The sequence below is a fragment of the Talpa europaea genome, assembly GCF_964194135.1.
Source record: "Talpa europaea genome assembly, chromosome: 9".
Taxonomy (NCBI): Eukaryota; Metazoa; Chordata; class Mammalia; order Eulipotyphla; family Talpidae; genus Talpa; species Talpa europaea.
The window spans coordinates 44,556,386-44,576,969 of NC_140076.1; the positions used below are offsets into that span (position 1 = coordinate 44,556,386).

General features: G+C 32.6%; 1 protein-coding gene across 23 annotated transcripts in view; it reads right to left on the reverse strand.

Moving 5' to 3' along the window:
• Positions 1-20,584, reverse strand: part of ADGRL2 (adhesion G protein-coupled receptor L2) — a gene marked incomplete at both ends in the record, with an annotated part of 145,827 nt that overhangs the window by 38,516 nt on the left and 86,727 nt on the right. For 20 of the 23 annotated variants that reach the window (XM_084241750.1, XM_084241751.1, XM_084241749.1 and 17 more), the window contains 3 exons: positions 297-590; positions 6,825-7,625; positions 13,685-13,794. In XM_084241750.1, coding sequence (XP_084097876.1) covers positions 297-590; positions 6,825-7,625; positions 13,685-13,794 — 1,205 coding nt within the window. The remainder of the gene's footprint in view (positions 1-296; positions 591-6,824; positions 7,626-13,684; positions 13,795-20,584) is intronic. The other 3 variants (XM_084241754.1, XM_084241753.1, XM_084241752.1) reach the window with 1 other exon arrangement.

Sequence of the window (20,584 nt, forward strand, 5' to 3'; positions counted from 1 at the left end):
GTGCAAGGGGTTGAGATGCAAGCTATGAAGCTGTCCGCAGCAGCACAAGTTTGATCCCCAGCCAGGGAGCTACCCACATGGCACAGCAGACCTCTCCGGACTCGCCCGCTGCTCCCCTCAGCAGTGTATTGTAGTCAGTCCTCCTCTTCTGTTCCCCACTCTGTTTCTGGTGAATCCTCTCACCCGTCCCCCCACACCTCTGGCCTGTATCCCAGTTTTTATATGCATAAATCTTTATAAAAGAAAATGTGTGTACAGTATAGATAAATCTGAAAGGCATATTTTAGAGGAAATACCTCTTGTTCCCTTGGGACATGGTCGTTCAACCATCATTCCCCTTTGAGTCTGAGGCCACCTTATTCCCCTCGCATCTAATGCTTCGCAGAATCTCTCTGGCAGGGGAAAAATATTTGTTACAGGAGGAATTTTGGTTGTAGAAACTGCTGGAGGTGGTTTTGTCCCTTTGCCTCCTTCCTGTGTTCCAGCTACAGTTGTGCTCATGGGGCCTTTCTGTGAAGTAGTGCTTGTGGTTGATACTGTGGTTTTGAACAGCTCAGCTGAAGAAGTTATTGTCACAGCTGTGGTAGGCACTATGGAAAAAAGATGAGTACGTTAATCACAAACACACAGTCACACTCACACACAGGTAACACATGTATACATGTGTGCAAACACAAACACACATGAACACAACCCCACCCAACCCACTATCCCAAAATTGGCAAAATGAGAATTACTGAGAACATCACCAGGGTGGAAAGAACAAATCTCTTCATTTATTCCATTTATCTATCTTGGTGGCTAAGTGATGGTAGTTGAGGCTTCATTATAGATTTTGCTGTAGGACTCTAATTGTGTTAGGTTTACTTCTCAATGAAATACTGAATGATACAATTTAAATATAATTTGATCAAATATTATCTAACAAGAAATAAAGAAGTTTTATATAAAGTTCAAAGTATATATCAAATGCATTAGCACTACTGAGAAATGTGTGAAACTTACTTTCTGATATAAATTAATAGTGCTATAACCAACCAAATTTAACATATCAACAACAGTCTGGCAGCTATAATGCATAACTAAGACAACAGAAAATTTAGTCACCCACTCTACATCTTGCAGTAAAATAAATACTGTGACATCTTTCCACCCAGCAGCAATTCTTGCTTGAGAGATTTTCGAGCATGCCTGATTAGATCCAAACAGAAGATAGGCTTGGCATGCTTGTGCTATTTTAGAAAGGAAACATCTGAGGCTTTGCATCTTTATGTTTGAAAACATAGGTATGTTAAAGCAACTGGTTCTGGTCAGAGGTTATATCACAATCTCTTTTGAAGATAACAGGCTAGAAAAATTATGTCTGATACCAAAGCTACCCTGCATACCTTACTGAGCCATAACAGAGAGTATGAAAGGAATGACAGGTACCCTACATTTAAAAGTAGAAATTAAAAAGAAATCATGAAAGGTTATTTTTAGTATCCAATGTTACTTTCAAACTTAAACTTTAATTCACTGGATTAAAAAACTAGAGAAATTTTTTTCATTAATTATCATTTAATAAGTTTAAATAACAAAACTTCTGCCAATAAAAGTTTAATCCTGCCATTCAGAATTGATGAGATAATTACACTAAAGTTTTAACCACATTTATAAGTCATCGGCTCTTAAAACATGATGGCAACTTTAAATTGAGTACAACAAATTAAAAATAACAATTTTCAAATATCTTATAAAAACATTAACTTATGTTTTTTCTATACATAAGATATTAATCAGAACATAAAACTGATTAGAAAACAAGTTCATACTATCACTGACATGTTCAATATTTTAAGGTCTGATCCATAAATAATTGTTTATAACATTCTATTGGCACAGTATAGTCTAAGTTTATCAGTATCCTAGTTTTTTAGTGACAAACTTCTTGCTATTGATAAGTGCACACTACACACGTTTGACATCTTTTTTTTCTCTCTCAAGAGAAACTTCTTAAACATGTGTTTTATTTCCAGGGCATAATTTATTGACCATATGAGAGATGCCTGTGTACATCAGTCAAACATCATGCCTAGCCAGCTGCTGCAGAAACCTATTCAAACCTGTCTATCTTTTTCTGTAAAGCACTTGCCTGACATCTTGTTAAACCTCTGTAATTTTCTTTTGATTACAATGCAGCCAGCCTTTCAGTGCTTTCTCAATTAACATTTGTCAAAAGCATCACAATCTTTTGCAGATGTGTCAAATGACTGCAACTGAATCAAATCTTAAAGGGGAATGGAAATCAGAGCAAAATGAGAAAAGGGCAGAGCAAAATGGCTTAGTGCTGCACCATCTTATGTGGCCCCCGACATGGTACTACCTAGTACATATCTAATCATGGAAATATACAATATACCACCAGTGATATGTTAGCTAAACTTCAACAAAGATTCATAATGGGGCCTCCCTGGTAGCGCAGGAGGTTGAGTGCTGCACTACGAAGCTGTCCGCAGACGCTGCAGCGCGGGTTTGATCCCCGCCGGCCGGCGAGCATCCCACATGGTGCAGCAGACCTCTCCTGTCATGCCTGCTGCTCCCCTTAGCAGCGTATTTCGTCAGTCTGCCTGTTCTGTTTCCCACTCTGTCTCTAGTGAATTCTCACCCTCCCACACATCTGGCCTGTACCCCAGTTCTTGTATAAAAATAAATAAATCTTTTAAAAAAAAAGATTCATAATAATTGAGTCAAAGTATGTAATAAAATGACCTCTAAATAACAAAATTTCATACAAAACTCTATAGTCTGTTTCTGTGTGTTTTAATAATGTATTCTTACACCTTTTTACATTTTGCTCATGAAACTATGTTTAGAGGAAATCAAATTTTTCAAAGATCAATCAAGTATTGGAATAGTATGAAAATAAACATGAAAGTAAACTTTAAGTGGCAAAATTAAACCCTGTTGGAGGAAAACTAGAATTAAAATTTTGCAAGGTTGATATTTAGCAGGCTCAAGGAAAGCAATTTTTTTCTAAGTTGAAACTAGAAATGCAGAAGCATTTAAAAATTAGTATTTCTTTCAATAGGTGAAGAGAGATCACAACAAGGTATCTGATAATGATAAAACTTATCTTTAATCAGCACTTGTTTATAAGACACCATTTTAATCACCATTCATGGGTCACTGGATCATCTTATTTAATTCTTACCACAGCCCCATGATGTAGGTAGATACTATGATTATCTTTCTTTGAAAGATGAGGAAACTGAGCCATGGAGAAGGTGAAGCAATTTGTTCAAGGTCAACTGTTCATACTCTTAAATGCTACATTTTACTTTTATAGATAAAAGTATTTTTATAGACTCTAGAAAAAGTATGGCATCCCCAAAGCAATTTGCCCTTATTTTGGAGCATTTAGCTGGCACTATATTTTGTGTAAATGCCTAAAAGAAGGAAAGATATGGGAAGCTAACATAAGACACTAAAATGATAAACAATAAAAAATTTCTATAATGAAATTTATGGGACACAAAAACATCAAAACTTAAAAATATCCTATAAATGATTACAGAAAATATGAAGATTCACAATAAAATATTTTAAATCCAAATTGTACTTTGCTGGGTTATATCCCAGGGTTATTAGGATTCCATAGCAAGCATGCAGATTAACTGATTTAAGCGTTCTGCTTACCATATGAGTGCAAAGGCCTAAAATTAAGCCAATAAAATGCTAATAAAGGTATTTAATAGATACCCATGAAGATTTTGACAAACACATACAAAATGGTTACATTTACTATGGTAATGTTTACTGGGAACTTGCAGTTTATTACTACCTTTTTTCTGTATGAAAGTATTTAAGGACAATATTTATGCTAAATACTAGAATTTTCCTCACCCAGGTCTAAGAACTCATCCTTTGTTCACTGAATATACTCCAACTAGAGTGAGTACATAGGTATGTAAGGCAAAAATGCATATTCATTAAATTTACCTTTTTATTCAATGTCTGAAAATACTATCTTTTATTGAGCATTCATTATTAGTGGAAAGATGTTTCAAGAAGTAGGTATTCCATGCTAAATACTTCCTAAATAAATAAGCCTAAGCGGTTCTCTTGCAAAAAAAATTTTTTCTCGTATTATTGAAGTATTGTACTTTATAAGCACTCTAATCAAATATTCAGGAACTGTCAAAACCCAAGACAGTATTTTTAGGTAAGATCTGGATATCAAATTTGCAGACAGAATAAGTAAATATAAAGCAATTTAGATTAAAAGAAATAGAAGAGAGTTTAAAAGGGGTTTTTCCTCAGTCCATTCTAGAGAGGGCGAAAGTGAGAGGAAAGACAGACCTAGTTTAAGAAAATGGAGCAAATGAATTATGCATAGATCACAGAGAGCTAAAAATTCAAAGAAAAAGATGTATTTCAAAAACCATGATCAAGTGAAGAAATAATATGCTTGTGCTGTTAGGAGTGAAAAGGCTTGGATATATAAAAGGCTAAAACTATTGAAGTTAATACACTATAAAATAGTACACAATGAAAAAATGAAAGGAATGGTTAATTTTACAGCACAATGTATGCCTTGGCCATATACATCATAGCAAATCCAGTACTTAAGACTTGGTGAACTTTAGCCAAACCACTCAATCACTGATTTATGACAGGCAAAGACCTTATTTCTCTGATTGTTCTGTTCAATCAGTTTCTTGGATCTGGCTTCTGGAAAGCTGACAGTGGTTTATTGGTTTGACCTAAATTTATGGGCCAGGATAGTTCTACAAGACCCATCAACATGCATAAAGATATCAGCACATATCCTGGATGAGAGACAGGAGTCTCTAAAAGCACATGAAGATGAATTATAACTAGAGAGAGAATATGATTCAAACAGCAGCAAGTGAAATTTAGGTCAGATAAAACTTTTTTACAACAAAAGTTTAATATGGGTTCCAATATGAATTTTCACTTTCTAGGAGTAGTTAAGAATCGCTAACTGTTACCAAATATGTCTAAAGTTTTTAATTTTCAAAGATGGTAACTACTCCTTCCAAAAATTATCTAAGACTTATTCACCTGAAATTAATCAAATTATTTACTAGAATATGTCATATGACTTCATTATTCATCTTGTATTTAATAGAACACTTTGTGACAAGTCAACAAGGCAATGATTCTTCGTTAAATTGAACCTGTACTCAATTTTATTCACTATTGTACAGGCATTGTTTGTTTATGAATTTGCATCTTTAAAATGCCTGCCCACACCCCCCCCCCCCCGCACCGCCCCATGGAGGGGAAGAGATTTACTATCACCCAAAGTAAACCTCACACTTGTACTGGCAATACAGGTAATAAAACAAGGTTAACACAAAGTTTGATAAAATATCAAATGTTGTCAATTCCTGAAATTTGCCTTTGACAAACCTATAGGATAAAAAAGAAGGATGATACTAACTTTTAGAAAAATAAGAAACATCCCAAATTGCTAGCCACGTGAGAAAAAAGATGCCTAAATTTTAAAATAAATCATACTAAGTTACTATCAACAAAGACTTTATTCCCTGATAGAGCATTTGCTTAGTGAAAACTCAATTCAACAATGGGACATTTTAATTAAAAAAATTCTAGACATACATAAATGAGGCAAGGAGATTTTACATTAAGTCAATATTTCAATATTGATCTTATTTTATGAACAAAAAATCACATATTTTGGTATTCTCTAATAACTAAAATTAGAAATTCAACTACAAAATGCTTTTTTTGAGGTCCTGATTCTATGATAATATTTAGAATTTAGTAAGTTTATCTTAAAACATGTATAAGCATACATGGCTGTGTTTAAATGTAGGAATGTGTTATTTCTTTAACAGAAGAACATATTAATTTCTGTCCTACCTTTTTGAAGAGATGTTAAATTTTTCTAAAGGGTTTCTGGCTCCTAAAATTTAAGTACCTTAAATCTGAAAATTCTTAGTAACTCAGTAAAATGAATTAAGTCAGATCTTCAAAACATGAATATTACTGTTCAAATAAGTATAATTAATGTAAACACTACAATAACACAGTAACAAATTACTTTTATCATGAGTTCACATAACTGAACTCACTTGAAAAACTGAAATATATATCCAAAGATTTAACATTGCTTTCTAAAGTAATGATCCTCCACAAAGATGTCTAAAGAGAACACAAATGAAAAAGTGATAGCAGATCTATTTTTATAAAAATCTTCACTTAAAGCATAGTACAATGTGTGACAGTAAAGTCACAGAAATACTGAGCTAAAATCATCATTAATTTATCAGGCAATAAAAATGTGTAATTTTGCATGATGCTCTAGGAACATGTTGGATGACTCCCTTCCCTAGCCTAAGAGCAGATGCCAAAACTTAGAACACTTATGCCTGGCATTGCACATCAAGCCTAGCAATTCTCCTAGGACTTCCTAACACACATTTCCCTTAACCACTGGCGCCAAGAAGTTAAAAGGTCTGCACATAGATTGTAATCAATTCAGAAGTCAGGTAGAAAAAAAAACACAAGCTAACAGGTTTATAGTTGGTATATTTTTAGCAATGAAAAACGAAAGTGACCAAGGATGCTACATTTTGCAGCCAACATTTAAATGAAGAAATTCAGAAAAAGAAAATGGACAATGTAAGGCTAAACTGTATGTACACTATGTGACAACAGGAAATGCCACAACAGTATTATTTTTTGTGCTTGAATTAGGAGAAGAAAATAAGTAGGAGGAAAACCCCCCCACAAATCTTTTAGAAGTAAGTTGCTCACAAAACACATAAACAGTAGCAAGCAAACAATCTTACCTTGGGCAGGATCAGGTGGACCAAACTCCAGAGAATATCGTAAAATGAAATTATTGTTCCACACGTAGAGTTGGTTATCTCTTGGATTGTAATCCACTGCAGCAATATACTGGTATTGGTTGGGGAACGGGACATCTACATATTCTCCTCGGTTTAATCGGGTATTGTAAATGTAATCGATAGCATTCTTGCCTGTTTCACTTTCATTGTCTTGATAAACGGACCTGACCACATAGAGGACTCCACAGATCATAAAAGCATTTGATGCAGCACGTTTGTCATAGACAGTCTCCCACGTTGCTTCAAATCGAAGAGTGTATGGATTGAGTTGGCTAATAACTATCATTCCATTGTTCTGTTCAGTGGCATAAATGACCCATAAGCCATTTTCATCAACAGCTAGGTCGATATCAGTTTTTCCGCCCCATCTATATGGTGAGGTATCATGATAATTGGCATAGTTAATTATGGCCTCTCCACTCTTAATTCTAGTCCTCAGGTCAAATTTCACAATATTCCTTGTTCTTTCTTTGTTAAAGAAAACAGCACCATCATACACCACAAATCCAGTTCCATCTACTCGGTTTGGGAGTTTGTATGTTGTTGTTTGGCGACTGTTTTGAAAGTCTTCTAGAGAAGCATATTCTATTAAAGTATCAGTACGATATGGAGTCCAGGGCATGAAATAAATTTTATCTGCAGCCTGAAGAGGGTCCTTGCACCAAGCACCTGCCTTCTGTTCAGCTTCATATATACATGGTGAGTCCACAATTGCTTTCAAGGTCCCAGGGCACACAAAAACTAACAGTCATGGAGAAAAGACAAGAATTTAAGCCCAGTTAAAATTTTACTAAGGCAAACTAAAATTTTAATGATCATAAATCAAGACAAAAATAATTTTATCAATAGTCAATTTTACCAAATGCACATTATAGACAAGTGTTAACTCTTTTTTCCTTAAGTTACCGTAACCAATGTGCTAGCATACAACGTGGCTGGGGATTATCTTCACAAATACAAACCTAAGGTTAAGATCATTCATAATTGTGCTGCCAATTTACATTTTTTGCTATGTGTTTCCATCTTATAATTTGGTAATTTAAATTTAAGACTTTTGAGCTTTGTGCACCAGGCACAAAGTACTTTAGTCCAGACTTTGTACCCTTCCTCCCCAGTCCACTTATTAGACCCCCAAAAGCAAAACACTAAAATAAAGAAAACAAAAAACCAACATGACAGTTATTTAAAACTTTTACACAAGTTAGACTGAAAACAAAGGTGCTTCCATTGAAGGAACATAAATATTCGGAAAATGCAATTAAGAGCAGAGAAAGTAAATACGAGGAAAGCAGAGATGAAACGACCAGGAGACCCTGTAACCATGGCATGCTATGGAGAGGGTTCTGGAAGCCAGGCAAGATGACACTTTAATAATAAAATATCCAAGGGTGTCAGAAAAAAAAGAGATAAAAGGTGAAAAAGAAACAGAGAAAGGGCATCTTCCCCTCTCCAGCTTCACAATTTTTACCCCATCATCAGATTCAGCAGTCATATAATTTCATTGTAAACAGTAGACTTCTTTATGAGGTGCATTTATGAGATCCTGCTGATATTTTTAATGTCAAGGGTGTTGCAGGGAAAGGGAAGGGAGGAGGTAACATCCATAAGGCACATAACGGGGAGCTGGGGTTCAGACTGTATACGTTATTTACCTTTTTGCTCCACTTCTATTTTAAGCATCGGAAGAAAAATAAAAAAAGTGCAAGGAAAAAAGAAAGAAGATTAAAATAAATTGACTATTAGTCTAAGACTGAATTCGTAATAGATGCTAAATATAGGAAGAATAGAGCTGCACTAATTTGGATAAAGAGAAACACACAACAGGAAAACCTAGCAGGAGAAAGATTCTAAAGTTACATAAAAGAACATGGATCAATCATTTTAGTAGATTAAGGAGGCAATACAAATATGTTGGCATGTTGCTTCACTTAGAGTACCTGAATAAATAATGAAACTCTTCACTAATGCATGGTATACATACTCTTGCCTTTCCAAAGTCACTCTGCACTGTTATCAAGTTTTATTTTATATATACAAGCTACCGACACAAATGCATGCATAGGTGTATTATCCCATTTAACTTATCATATGAACACATCAAACTGACTGCATTAGATAAACATAAAAGGTAAATATAAATATGACAACTCATTTTTGGAGTTTAGGTCAAATTAATGAGTATCAATATAATTACAGTTTAACATTTTTTCAAATATATTTGTTAGAAGAAATAGATACTTATGCATCTCAGTATATATTTCAATTATTTTTCTATTATTGTCTACCTTTAGAAAAATCGATCTTTACATTACAAAATGCCTCCTTCTCAGAAATATAAAAATCTCCTCCCCCTCCCCAACAGGGATTTTGAAATGTGGGGTAAGGCATGGCTTTTTCTCCCCACTAAAAATTAATAACTTTAGTTATTTAGGTTTATATAATCTTTATATTATAAAATTTTTATTAAATATGCTATCACATATCTCAAAATTCTAATACTAATTCTATTAAAAAAAAGTAAGCAAAATACATACAAGGAAAAGCAAGCACAGTAGGCAAGGAGAAAAAGGAAGAAAGAATTGTGGTTAGCTTATTATGACATTGTCTACCATCATCAACTTACACAGAAAGCAAGCTAGCATGCAACAGCAATCATACCAAGCATTCAAAGCAAATACCTTGACTCCACAGACCCCATAAAAGGTAAATGCTTTCATAAAACAAACCTGATTAGTAGAGTTATATGAGAAAAAAAATCCTCCCTCCAAGAAGTTTGAAGAAATATATTATACAGTAAGGAAGGGTGCTACGTAAGATTTTTGCCAGTAAATAGTATGCAAATAATTACAAACCATAAAACACTATTTTAAATTGTATGTAGACTATGAAGTATGTTGCCTGAATTTCATAAAGTGACCAGATTAATGTCTGTGCTTCTCCCTCTTCCCTTATTAAAATTCATTAGAGTGTGCTAATACTATATCTCCAAACTGATTACTCAAAGATACTGTAGTTGCACATTTCATTAAGATGTCGCAGCTTGATTAATTTTTAAAAATCACATAATTCATCAAGATTAAATACTGACCTCCTGAAATACCTTAGGGAAAAACATTATCACACAAATATTTTTGCCATAGGAACAGCATATAACCTCCTGCATTAAGTCACACCACCACCCCCATCCAACATGGTCTATTCAACCACTTTCAGGAAACATACTTGCTCTATAATGTGTGATTCTGACTACATCCAGCAAAAAGAAGAAATTCAATGTACTGACATGAAAAAATTCTTGTTTATAAACCACTGGTCCTAAAATTAACTCCTCAGTGAGGAGCAGTATTATACCTGCTTAGATCAATAACGAAAGGGCATTGGTGGAAAAATGAGGATAAGAGAAATCATTAGTATGGTGACTGCCCAAACTGTATTTCTATATGGCTGTATTCTTATTTTAGGGAGGGAAAGGATGATTTTACTAAAATAAATCAATCAAATGTAAATGATGGGAATAATACATTTTGAAATGCTACTCATTGAAAATGGAACTTAAAAACAAGTCCAATAAAGGATGCAGAAAATACATTTTATTTTTCATTAACTGAAAATGGTTGGGGGTTTTATTATCCAATACACTAAAGTGATTGTGCAGTTACTGAGCAAAATATTAAATAGGGAGGTCCTTATTTGTTTGTGATTTAACTGGTATCACCTACATTAAATAAAATAAATATAAATTGTGTGGAAATTATAATTCTAATAAAAACTAAAAAGTAACACCCAATATAAAAAATTAAATGAACTCTCTGATGGATATAAATATTCAAAAGAGTTTACATTATGATTTTTATGAAAAACCAAAGGCAGATATAGGTATCAAGTCATTCAAACTTCTACAAACCCAGAATACAAAAATATAATAAAATGAATGAAATTAGCATTCTTCCAAACATGCCAACTATTTACTGCAACTTGTCTTAAGAGACTTTACATTTACTATTCTATAGACCAAACATAAGTACATGACTACTAACGTCAGTGGAGAACTATATGAATATGCAAGACAAGAAATTGACTCAAACAAACTACAGCCTACATAGTCTGTATCTGAAGTGACACACTATTTCATTTTGAATAAGATAATCTTTATTTATAGTAATGGTTTCATCAATAAGAATGGTCATTTTTCCCCTCATCAAATGAAATTTACTAAAATTATTGTATAATTTTTATAAATTTATGATAATTTGAAATAAGAGGTTACAAAAACCAGAACCAAATTTTGCCTGTAGGATAGGAAGTTCCAATCTTATCACTCTCCTTTATTCTACAAAGCCTTATGACTTCAAGTGTACATATTCAAATTACTAAAATTTCTGTTAATAATAAAGGATGTAGGATGCCTTGTTCACATATACTAGTGACACAAACATTATCTGGGCAAGTATAAATATCACATTTAATACATGTGCCCTGTCTATAAACATTAAAAGTAAAACAAACAACAGCATTTCTAATGGACTCTACTGAGCAAAATTATTATATCTTTTCAATAATCATGGAAAGTTTCTGAAATTGTTCAAAACAAGAGGAAACTGTTTGGCATATAGAAGCTTCTGGATAAATTGCTCTGGGTTGAAATGGCATCAAGATAGGTAGCAAGATACATAAATATTATCTGATGGTGCAATTTTTACCAACTAAGTGTAAAAGGCATATGCAAGTGTTACTAAATACATAAACACTATTAAACAAGGGAAAAGTAAAACTAGAGGCTTAAAACCAAAGCAAGTATAAGGGATGGGTATCATGAACAGGAGTACAAAGAAATAAAAAAAGAGGTAAATGGAGTAACGGATAAGGAAGCATTCAATCCTACTGATCAGAACAATCTAAAAGATCCTCATTTAAATTTTAATTAGTAAAAATCATGTAATTTATAGTGTGTCACTACTGTACAGTATATAGGAATTATTATTACTTGTATAATTTAACAAGGAGTAGTTTTAAAAAGCCATAGACTTATTTCTGCCTCGTGCAAACATCTAGAAAGGTAACAGGAAATTAATTACTGGGTTTTTTCTTTTGTTGTTAAGGACAAAAACTAAAAAGAACAAATACTTCTCTGAGTATAGCTATTTGCAAGTTTAGTGCACAATGTACAAAACTTCTGGAGAACTGAAAAAGTAAAATTTTGAAAGTTAGATGTTCCAGAAGATATCCACATATTTCTTTCTTAAACAGCACAAGAAATAACTTATAAGTCTGAAAATAATATTTCTTAACACTGTTCTTGGTCTATAGACTAGGTTACAGGCACTGGTTCCTGAAAGATACAATTCTTGGCAGCTCTGCCTGATTCCACCCTTTGGGAATGGATGCTGTATTCCTTTTCTAATTTGAGGACAGAAACCACGCTAAATTCAGGTGAAAGTGATTTTACGGAACAAAATTTTCGTTAGCTTAAAAGAATACAATGTTCCTCTAGTGGCACTCGAGAGTGATTATGTAAGCCACCAACACTACACACAGGAGAAATGATATAATATCAGTGCACTCAGTAGGTTTCCAATCCTACAAATGGTATAGAAAATACTGAAAACATAAAAAAGCATCCATTTCACCGGAACTCTACAGAGCAAGGATAAAAAAGAAAAGATAATCTGTGTTTGGCCTTTAACTGATCCTCCACAAAAAGCCAATTTATGAAAACTATGGGCAGAGAGAGAGAGAGAGACAGTGCCTTCACAGGTTAGGTAAGAATGTATTACTACCATATTGGACATATATCTATAAAAATTCATCCTTCTGGTTTTAGAGATATTGATACTCTGGACATAGGATTCTATCAAAACAAGAGCTCTTTTGAGGTTCTGGAAAAAGCAAATTCATTATTTAGTGAATCCATTTTTTTAAGAGGGTGTACAATAACTCTTAGATTAATAAAACTGACACCAAACGTGTTTTAATTCAAATGCCTAGGAATTAAAGAGACGTGGCACATTTCTTTTCAATTTAAAAAGACAAGAACACTATCATAAAAACTAGCTTATTGAAATTGGAAAACATGCTAAAACTTTCACTTTCTAAACTTTTTTTTTAAATTCAAAGTATAGAATACAATTTAGAAGTATGAACTGACAATAGGAGGAAAACTACACAGAATTAGAACATAGATTGAAGCTTAATTATAAAATTTCCAAATGAATTTTAAGTATTACTCTAGAGGATCTTACAAAAAATGAATGTTGCAAAATTTAAAATAGAAGTATATATAAGATTCTGGTATATTTTATTTATTGTAAAACTTCACCATTGAATCTGGTAAAGAAATGCTCCCTTTGGGACCAAAACCACTGGCCTCAGTTACTGTAATGGTAGCTTTTACCAGGCACTAAAGTTACCACAGCAGCAGGTAGCCATTCAAGTAGCTCACGATTAAAACTGAAGTCAATTCCTTCTTTAGAAAACTGTGAGCCAAACCAATTTGTCAGCAACTGGTATTGGGCAAAAGTACAGATTTCTATCTGCCCTATTGAATAGCTAATTCAAGTTTGTTTTCTGGAAAAACACTAGCCTTAAAAGCCAAACACTTAAGAACACAGACAGACATTTGGCCAGCATCACACTATGGCTTCCTTCCACACTTCATGAAGCTAATTGGAGGCTCAAGTCTGTTAGTGCTCTGCATGCATAATGGTTTGTAGGCCATAAACATATGCTTCTTTCACATGTGTAGTCTTTCAGCATCAATGAGGAATGCTGGAGAAAGAGAAAAATATAAACTTCATACTTACTGTAAGGGACACATTCATACTGGACTTCAAGATATTTGTATGTTCCAGGACATGGATCAGGAAATACATCTGACCCAGTAACTACTATACATTGTGTTCGGTTGTTGCACCTGGAAAAGAAATCAAATCTGGGTAACATACCATTTATTTTTACTATATAAACATTACAGAGTTGATTCATACTTTCTTCAAGAAAGTAGTATATAATATTAAAAACTCAACTGATTTAGATCGCTCTATGTTATTAAAGCAACAAAAGTCTATTTTCTTTATGTTGTACTATTTCTGTGTTATGGGTTACACTAAATATTAACTCCAAGTAAAAAGAAGATAGCTATCAGTTCTCTTATTCATTTTAATTGGAATTTTTGCCATATGCATATGCAACACAAAACTTACCAGTATACTAACCATACTTAAGAAATGGAAATGGTGTTATGACTAAAGAGAAAAAGAATCTTAAATTTAATAGCTTGGAAGTTTTGATAATGTATTAACACAAAGGTGGAGTCAGGTTTTTAAGCTTCTCCTCTAAATCAGATTTGTGTTTTCTACTATAAGTAATATGGACAGCTTGAATTCTAGATACTATATTAACAGGTCACACCTTCCCTCCTATGGCCTGCATGAACAATGAATGCATTTAAAGCATTCAGCACAGTGCCTGCCTAAACGTCCAAGCATTTTTGTTAGTCTTGCTATTTTCATAGATCAATGCATTTATTCTATCAGTATGGTATGACTATGAGCCTCAGTTGTTCTACATTAGTACTCCCTAAAATACGACATTAAAATGAATGACACTAACATAATGCTTAGAATGCCCTATGTATTACTACTGTCAGAAACATATCAAGATTATTAGAATGAAGGCAGAATTCCAGGCAAGATAATATTTCATTTCTATGAATTTGTACAAATATCTTTTTGTAAGTTCTGTAAAGGCAAGAGCCATTTTCTTTATAATGTGCCTTTCTAACAACCCAATGGAATATAAACTTTGCAGGATTTTATTAGTACATAAATACTAATACACAAATCAAGAGGTAGTACATAAATTTAAGAAGGCTAAGAAAACAGAAAAAGAGCATTATAGTTAAATTCATTTAAAAATTTGAATACAAGATATTCTATCAGGTATGGAAAAGATGGACTATAAAATAGCAAAAGAAAGAAGGAAAAGCAGCCCAATTTGAAGTACAACTACCTAAGGAGACAGTGGAAGGAGAATCACATTAAAGAGGGGATAACTTACCATGATTGATCTGTAATACCATATGCATATTTTAAAAAATATCATACAAAATAATTTTCAAGAGCATGGATAATGTAAATGTTGTAGTGTCACATTCTTACACATCATGTTTTTCTCTCATTCTGGATTTCTCTTAAACTGGGTCAATCATTTGAAGAAATTTCCTTATGGTTCTTCATTAAGTGTAAATGAATTATTTTAACATTAATCATAGAACCACTTTTATATCCTATCATTTTAAAAATAGGTGGATTTACTATTTCTCAATAGGTCAATATATGTTTCAAATAATGCTATACTTTCTTAAATTTGCAGCAAAAAGAGAGTTCTATATAAGTTTCTTGATCTCCCAGAAATTCTCAACCACTAATCAGTTCCCACTGAAAACAAAAGCCCTTTTATATCCTTCCTTGTATTTATTCATACCTACAAGGGTGCTCCCTTTATTTCATCCTGGTACCTTTCAGAAACAAAGAAATCTTCACTTCTGTGATATACCTTTTATACTATACTCACTTTGTATATACTTTGCAGTCACAACAAAAACTCTGCCATGCTTCAAATGGTTTTAATATGTATCAACAATGTATTCGTGATTGAAATTACATGAAATAACCATCTGATTTATGAGTAAGTTTTTCATATACTTCATCATATCACTAATTCAGGAATAAGTGGGAAAGAAAGGGAACTGAATTCAAGGTTGAAATGGATGGAGAGAGTTAAGTACTTTTGACCAAAGTGAAGGAGGCTCTAGCTCAGAGGATTTAAGAATTTATATATTTTTTCAAAATAAAGAATATACTGAAAATTATTTAATTTTTTCACTGGAAGATTAGATGAATAAATGGCTTTAAATAAGTATTTAAAATATATTTCATTTTATATTTTTCAATGTTACCATATGTTTCCGAGATGCATACAATTATATATGTAAGCATTCTTGCTGTCATTACACTTGCTTTCTTAAAGACCATTGCCATAAAATAAAAAAAAATAATTGCTCATATTTATTTTATTCTCAACAACTTTGTATTATGCATCTGACCAGAATTTTAAGACTTCAAAATTATTTAAAAGTAATGACCATAACTTATATCAACCACATAATTTTTATTACTTTTAGTAATCAGTAATCATATTGCACAAAATTTTTTACTTTTGACAGCAAAAATTATTAATTCTAAGTCTACAGTCTTAAATAAAATAGAAGAGGACTCAATGGAGTTCCTACAAATAAAATTATATAGATTTCTTGAATTCATGATGTTCCAAGATATTAAATATTCCTTTTCTGCAAGGGTAAGAAATTAATCTTGAGAAAAATTATAGAATTGGGGGGCTAAAATAAGAAACAGCTAACAAGAAGGGGAAAATAATTTTGAAAAGCATAATAATATTAGATTTGCATACCAGTGTTTTGATTCATAAAAAAGAAAAACTAAGCTTTTAGAGGACCAACTGATGAGAACAAAAACATAGACTATGTACATTCCTTTATGAATGGATCAAGTAGTCCTTGGTTTCCAAATACAGTAAATGTGGGGACACAAGGGTGGAAGAGGAAATACCCAATGTGACCTGTTAGTACTAAGATGAGCCTGAAAATACCTGTACCAATACAAACTAATATGGTAAAATTATAAACTAGTATCATTTAAGAATAGTGAAAACAATTTGCAACAGAAGCAAAGTAAATTCTTTGAACTGCATTGCTTCAAGTTTTATTTTAATGAAAATGAAAAGGCACAGCTAAGTCAAGGAAAGGCATTTGTATTTTCAGCCTTGGGCATAGTTCCTGCTATGATTTTCTCTCTCTTCACCCAACAGCAAAAGATTTATCAGTAAAGGTTTGATTCTATTTAATTGTCTTAACAATCAAATCATCAGTGTTTTTTGGTAGTACATGGATTCATTATGTCAATCTACACTTTTCTCAGATGTTACGCATAAAAATTGAATATGAGTGAAAACAAGAGAGAAAAGAATGAGGGCTTTTAAATGAGTAAAGCTATGATCAAAATTTGAAGGAAATATATTTGTTGTTCATTTGCAATAAAAATGCACACTAGATATATCTTAAACACCTTAACTTTTAAATAACTGATCTTACTTTTTTACTTTTGTGAAGATGCACAGATGAGTGAGGACAGTTAAGGCACTGGTTCTCACAATGTGCTCCCTAAACTAAAGGCTAATTATTATTTCACATCACTGGATTAAAATCAGTATCAAAATATGACCGATATACTTTCTATACATTGTCTTAGGTTGCAACTTATCTCATTAAATAGTTCTACTAATTTTCTTGAATCTAAATATATAAAGCATGCCAAACATCCTAAAATTCCAAATGTAACTAAAATAAATTAAAAAATAAATGTTCTGTAACATTAAGCTCAAATATCAGAATAAAAGTCTTATTTGTGACATAAACCTTCATAAAACTTACACCATAAACCACAACAAAAAAAAATATTAAATCCTGCTTTACAGGCCATAAAGCTGCTTTAAATGTAACAAAAATCTGGAATTTAAAAAATTATTTTAAAACTCCTTTCTAAGGGGGAGAAAGTCTATTCAGGAATAAAAACCATAGTATGTCTCAAAAAGGATAATAAAATTGAATATTTTGAAGCTCATAGTTTATAAATTTATTTCTGATGCATAATGGAACACTAACATATGTACATATGAGCAAAATTAAAAGTATAATATTTAAAGACAGTAAAGCTGTCGGAATTTACACAAAGAAGAAAAAAATAAAGATTATTGTTTAAAAGCAGAGGCTTTAGAATTAAGTTCCAGCTCGGCTGACATTTAACTGTGTGTGCATAAACAATGTATTGAGCCTTTCAAATTTAGCTTTCTCATCTGTAAAGCATAATACCTTATTTTAGAAGTTTGTCTTTATTGTTAAATGGGATAATTCAGGCAAAATCTTTGTAAATACACCAACAAATATGAATTACTGCCAACAACAAAAGCATTAACAATAGTAAGTAGTCCCTTACATAAAATGGACATGGATTTGCAAACCTTAACTGCACAGCATGTTTTACTCCAAAGTAGTCCCTACACTGTGCATGACTTCCTGTGTATAGCTTTAAACACAGGCCGAACTATTCATGCAAATTTGTTTCCTTTCCAACGCTAATCTTGAATTGTACAATGCCCAACAAATTGCTTTTACTCTTCTTTTGATTATCTTATGCTCATTATTACACTTTACCAAGTGCAAAGTATGGAGATGAGATTCCATGTGTAATCTATTGTGAGAGGTGTTTTAATCAATAGTCTTGTTCTGCTGATTAAGCAGGGGCTTCTGTTTTGGCAAGATAACATTAGTTTCTCCAGTCATGCTCCAAAAACCATTGGGAATCTTCAGCAGATCATTAGATATGCTACAATAAAGCTTTGGTACATTCTCTTTTCTTCCTTAAATTACTTCTTCACTGTCCCATCATTCCTCGTCTCGATGGCACTGCATTATTATTGCATCTCCCCTGAAACTTGCACTAGAGCTATGTCTCCGGGCCATAGGATGCCATTTTCAATTGAAGCTTCTGCTTGAAAATATAAATTAAGAAAATTTCATTATCTCCTGCCAGGGGCCATTATTCACCACAGTACTAAGGAAGATTAAAAATGCAAAATCTACCGACTTGAACAAATACTCTAGCTTTCAACAGAAATGTTGAGCATATCATGACAGAAACTAAAAATTAAAGTTTGCTGAAATTTGGAGTCCTCTAGAATTAGTCCCATTCTGAGTCTATATGTTCAGTGATAATTGCTTCAACAATCTCAGTCTCTTAGAGGAATCTTTTATTTTTTAAATTCAATTATAAATTATCAGCAATATTAACATCTGTTTTCTGAATTACCTTCTGTCTTTGTTAAAACTGCTCACTTTTTTGGAAATGAAATAAAAATTTTCAAGATACTAGAATATCGTGTAATGATACTCCTTTCTAAAATGCCAACCATAAGCAGAAAATTCACAGGAGTATCCTGGAAGATTTTAAACTACATCCACAGGCACATTACATATTCTAAATGAAAAGAATATCTACAGTTGATTTATTGTAAATGAATCTGTTCTCTAATTAATAGAATAGAAATGATATTCATTCTTGAGTCTCAATTACTTAAAAAAAAAGCATGTTATAAGCAAATTTCATTCAAGTGCCTAAGCTTTAAAAATTTTATAAACTTTACCACAAAAGACAAAAAATAAAGGGAATAGGGAAAAAGTAAATTGTTAACCTATAAATTCTTACTGGAGGTGTTTATAAGCCTGGCACATAACAGAAGTTTAGTAATTGTGTTTGAATGAATGAAATAATGATGAATGGTTAACCTGGCTATTTCAGCTCATAAATAAACACAGTTAGGAGAAAATAAATACCAGACATCCAATTCTGCTTCAATCAGCAGTACCTGATTCATAGAGAACTCTGTCAATTTGGACATAGTTTTGTACCATGAAAACCAATAATACAACACTTGGGAGGTAGATCTATTTAAGGGGAAGTAGGAAAAAGAAAGTAAACTTCAGCTTCCAAAACATTTCTTCATATGCCAACAATTCCTAGGAACCTAGTACTCTAGGTGCTAGAATCCTTGTACATTTCAGTCAGAATTTGGAATATGTTTTATACCTATAGTAGATGACCTTACAACATGAACAGGTAGATTCCATTGCAAATAGATTTGCTGAAGCAAAGTAATCAAATAAACCCAGGGGGTGAAAAGAAGTTGCTCTCCAAGATGCAAGGTTACAATCATCCTCACAGATCAAAGAGGGAAATAGAGTTGAATGTTAAATCAAACCTTTTTTTTTTTTTTTTGGTATAATGAAATGCTCTTTTATCATTTAAACTTCTATTCTGCAGAGCTAAGGAAAGTGAGTCCTGCTTTCTTTAAATATTTATTAATGATGATTTGTGAGTCTAACTAATTGCTAGGTAAACATAACATTAGGAAGCTAAATGGTGTGTAATTAATATGGTAAAAAAGAGGTGTTCTATAGTAATGTTCCCATTTGTCACATAACTGTGTTCTCATAATTTATTTAATAATTTTTTGCAGTCTAGAAGATCCATCTATCCATCATATTATATTTAGTTTTTTTAGGCAAGTTAGAATATCATACTGTAAGCATCACAGAATATTATATGTAAAGTGTTTGAAATCATTGAAGTAAAGGTTGATTACTGAAATCAAGTTACTAATCTCAAGGAAAATATGCTAGAATATTGTACTTTGTGGATACATAATTTGAAAAAAAGATCTAGCATTTCTAATTGTTTTCTATATACCAGTATTTTCAAAAATTTTAAATATAATACCTTTTTTTTTTTTTTTTTTTTTTGGTGGGATCCTCGCCGGTGGCCAGGGAACAAACCAGCGCTGCAGAGGCTGTGGGCAGCCTCGCAGCCCAGCGCTCAACCACTGCGCCACCAGGGGAGGCCCTATAATACTGGGTTTTTATAAAGTACATCTTAACATTTATAATTATATTTGAATAAAGTAAATAAGGGCCAACTGATCACTTAAAAATATATTTCTGTCCTATATATATATAAACAAACACAAATATATCTGGCTAAAAAAGTGTCGAGCATGCAACAGAAACAAAG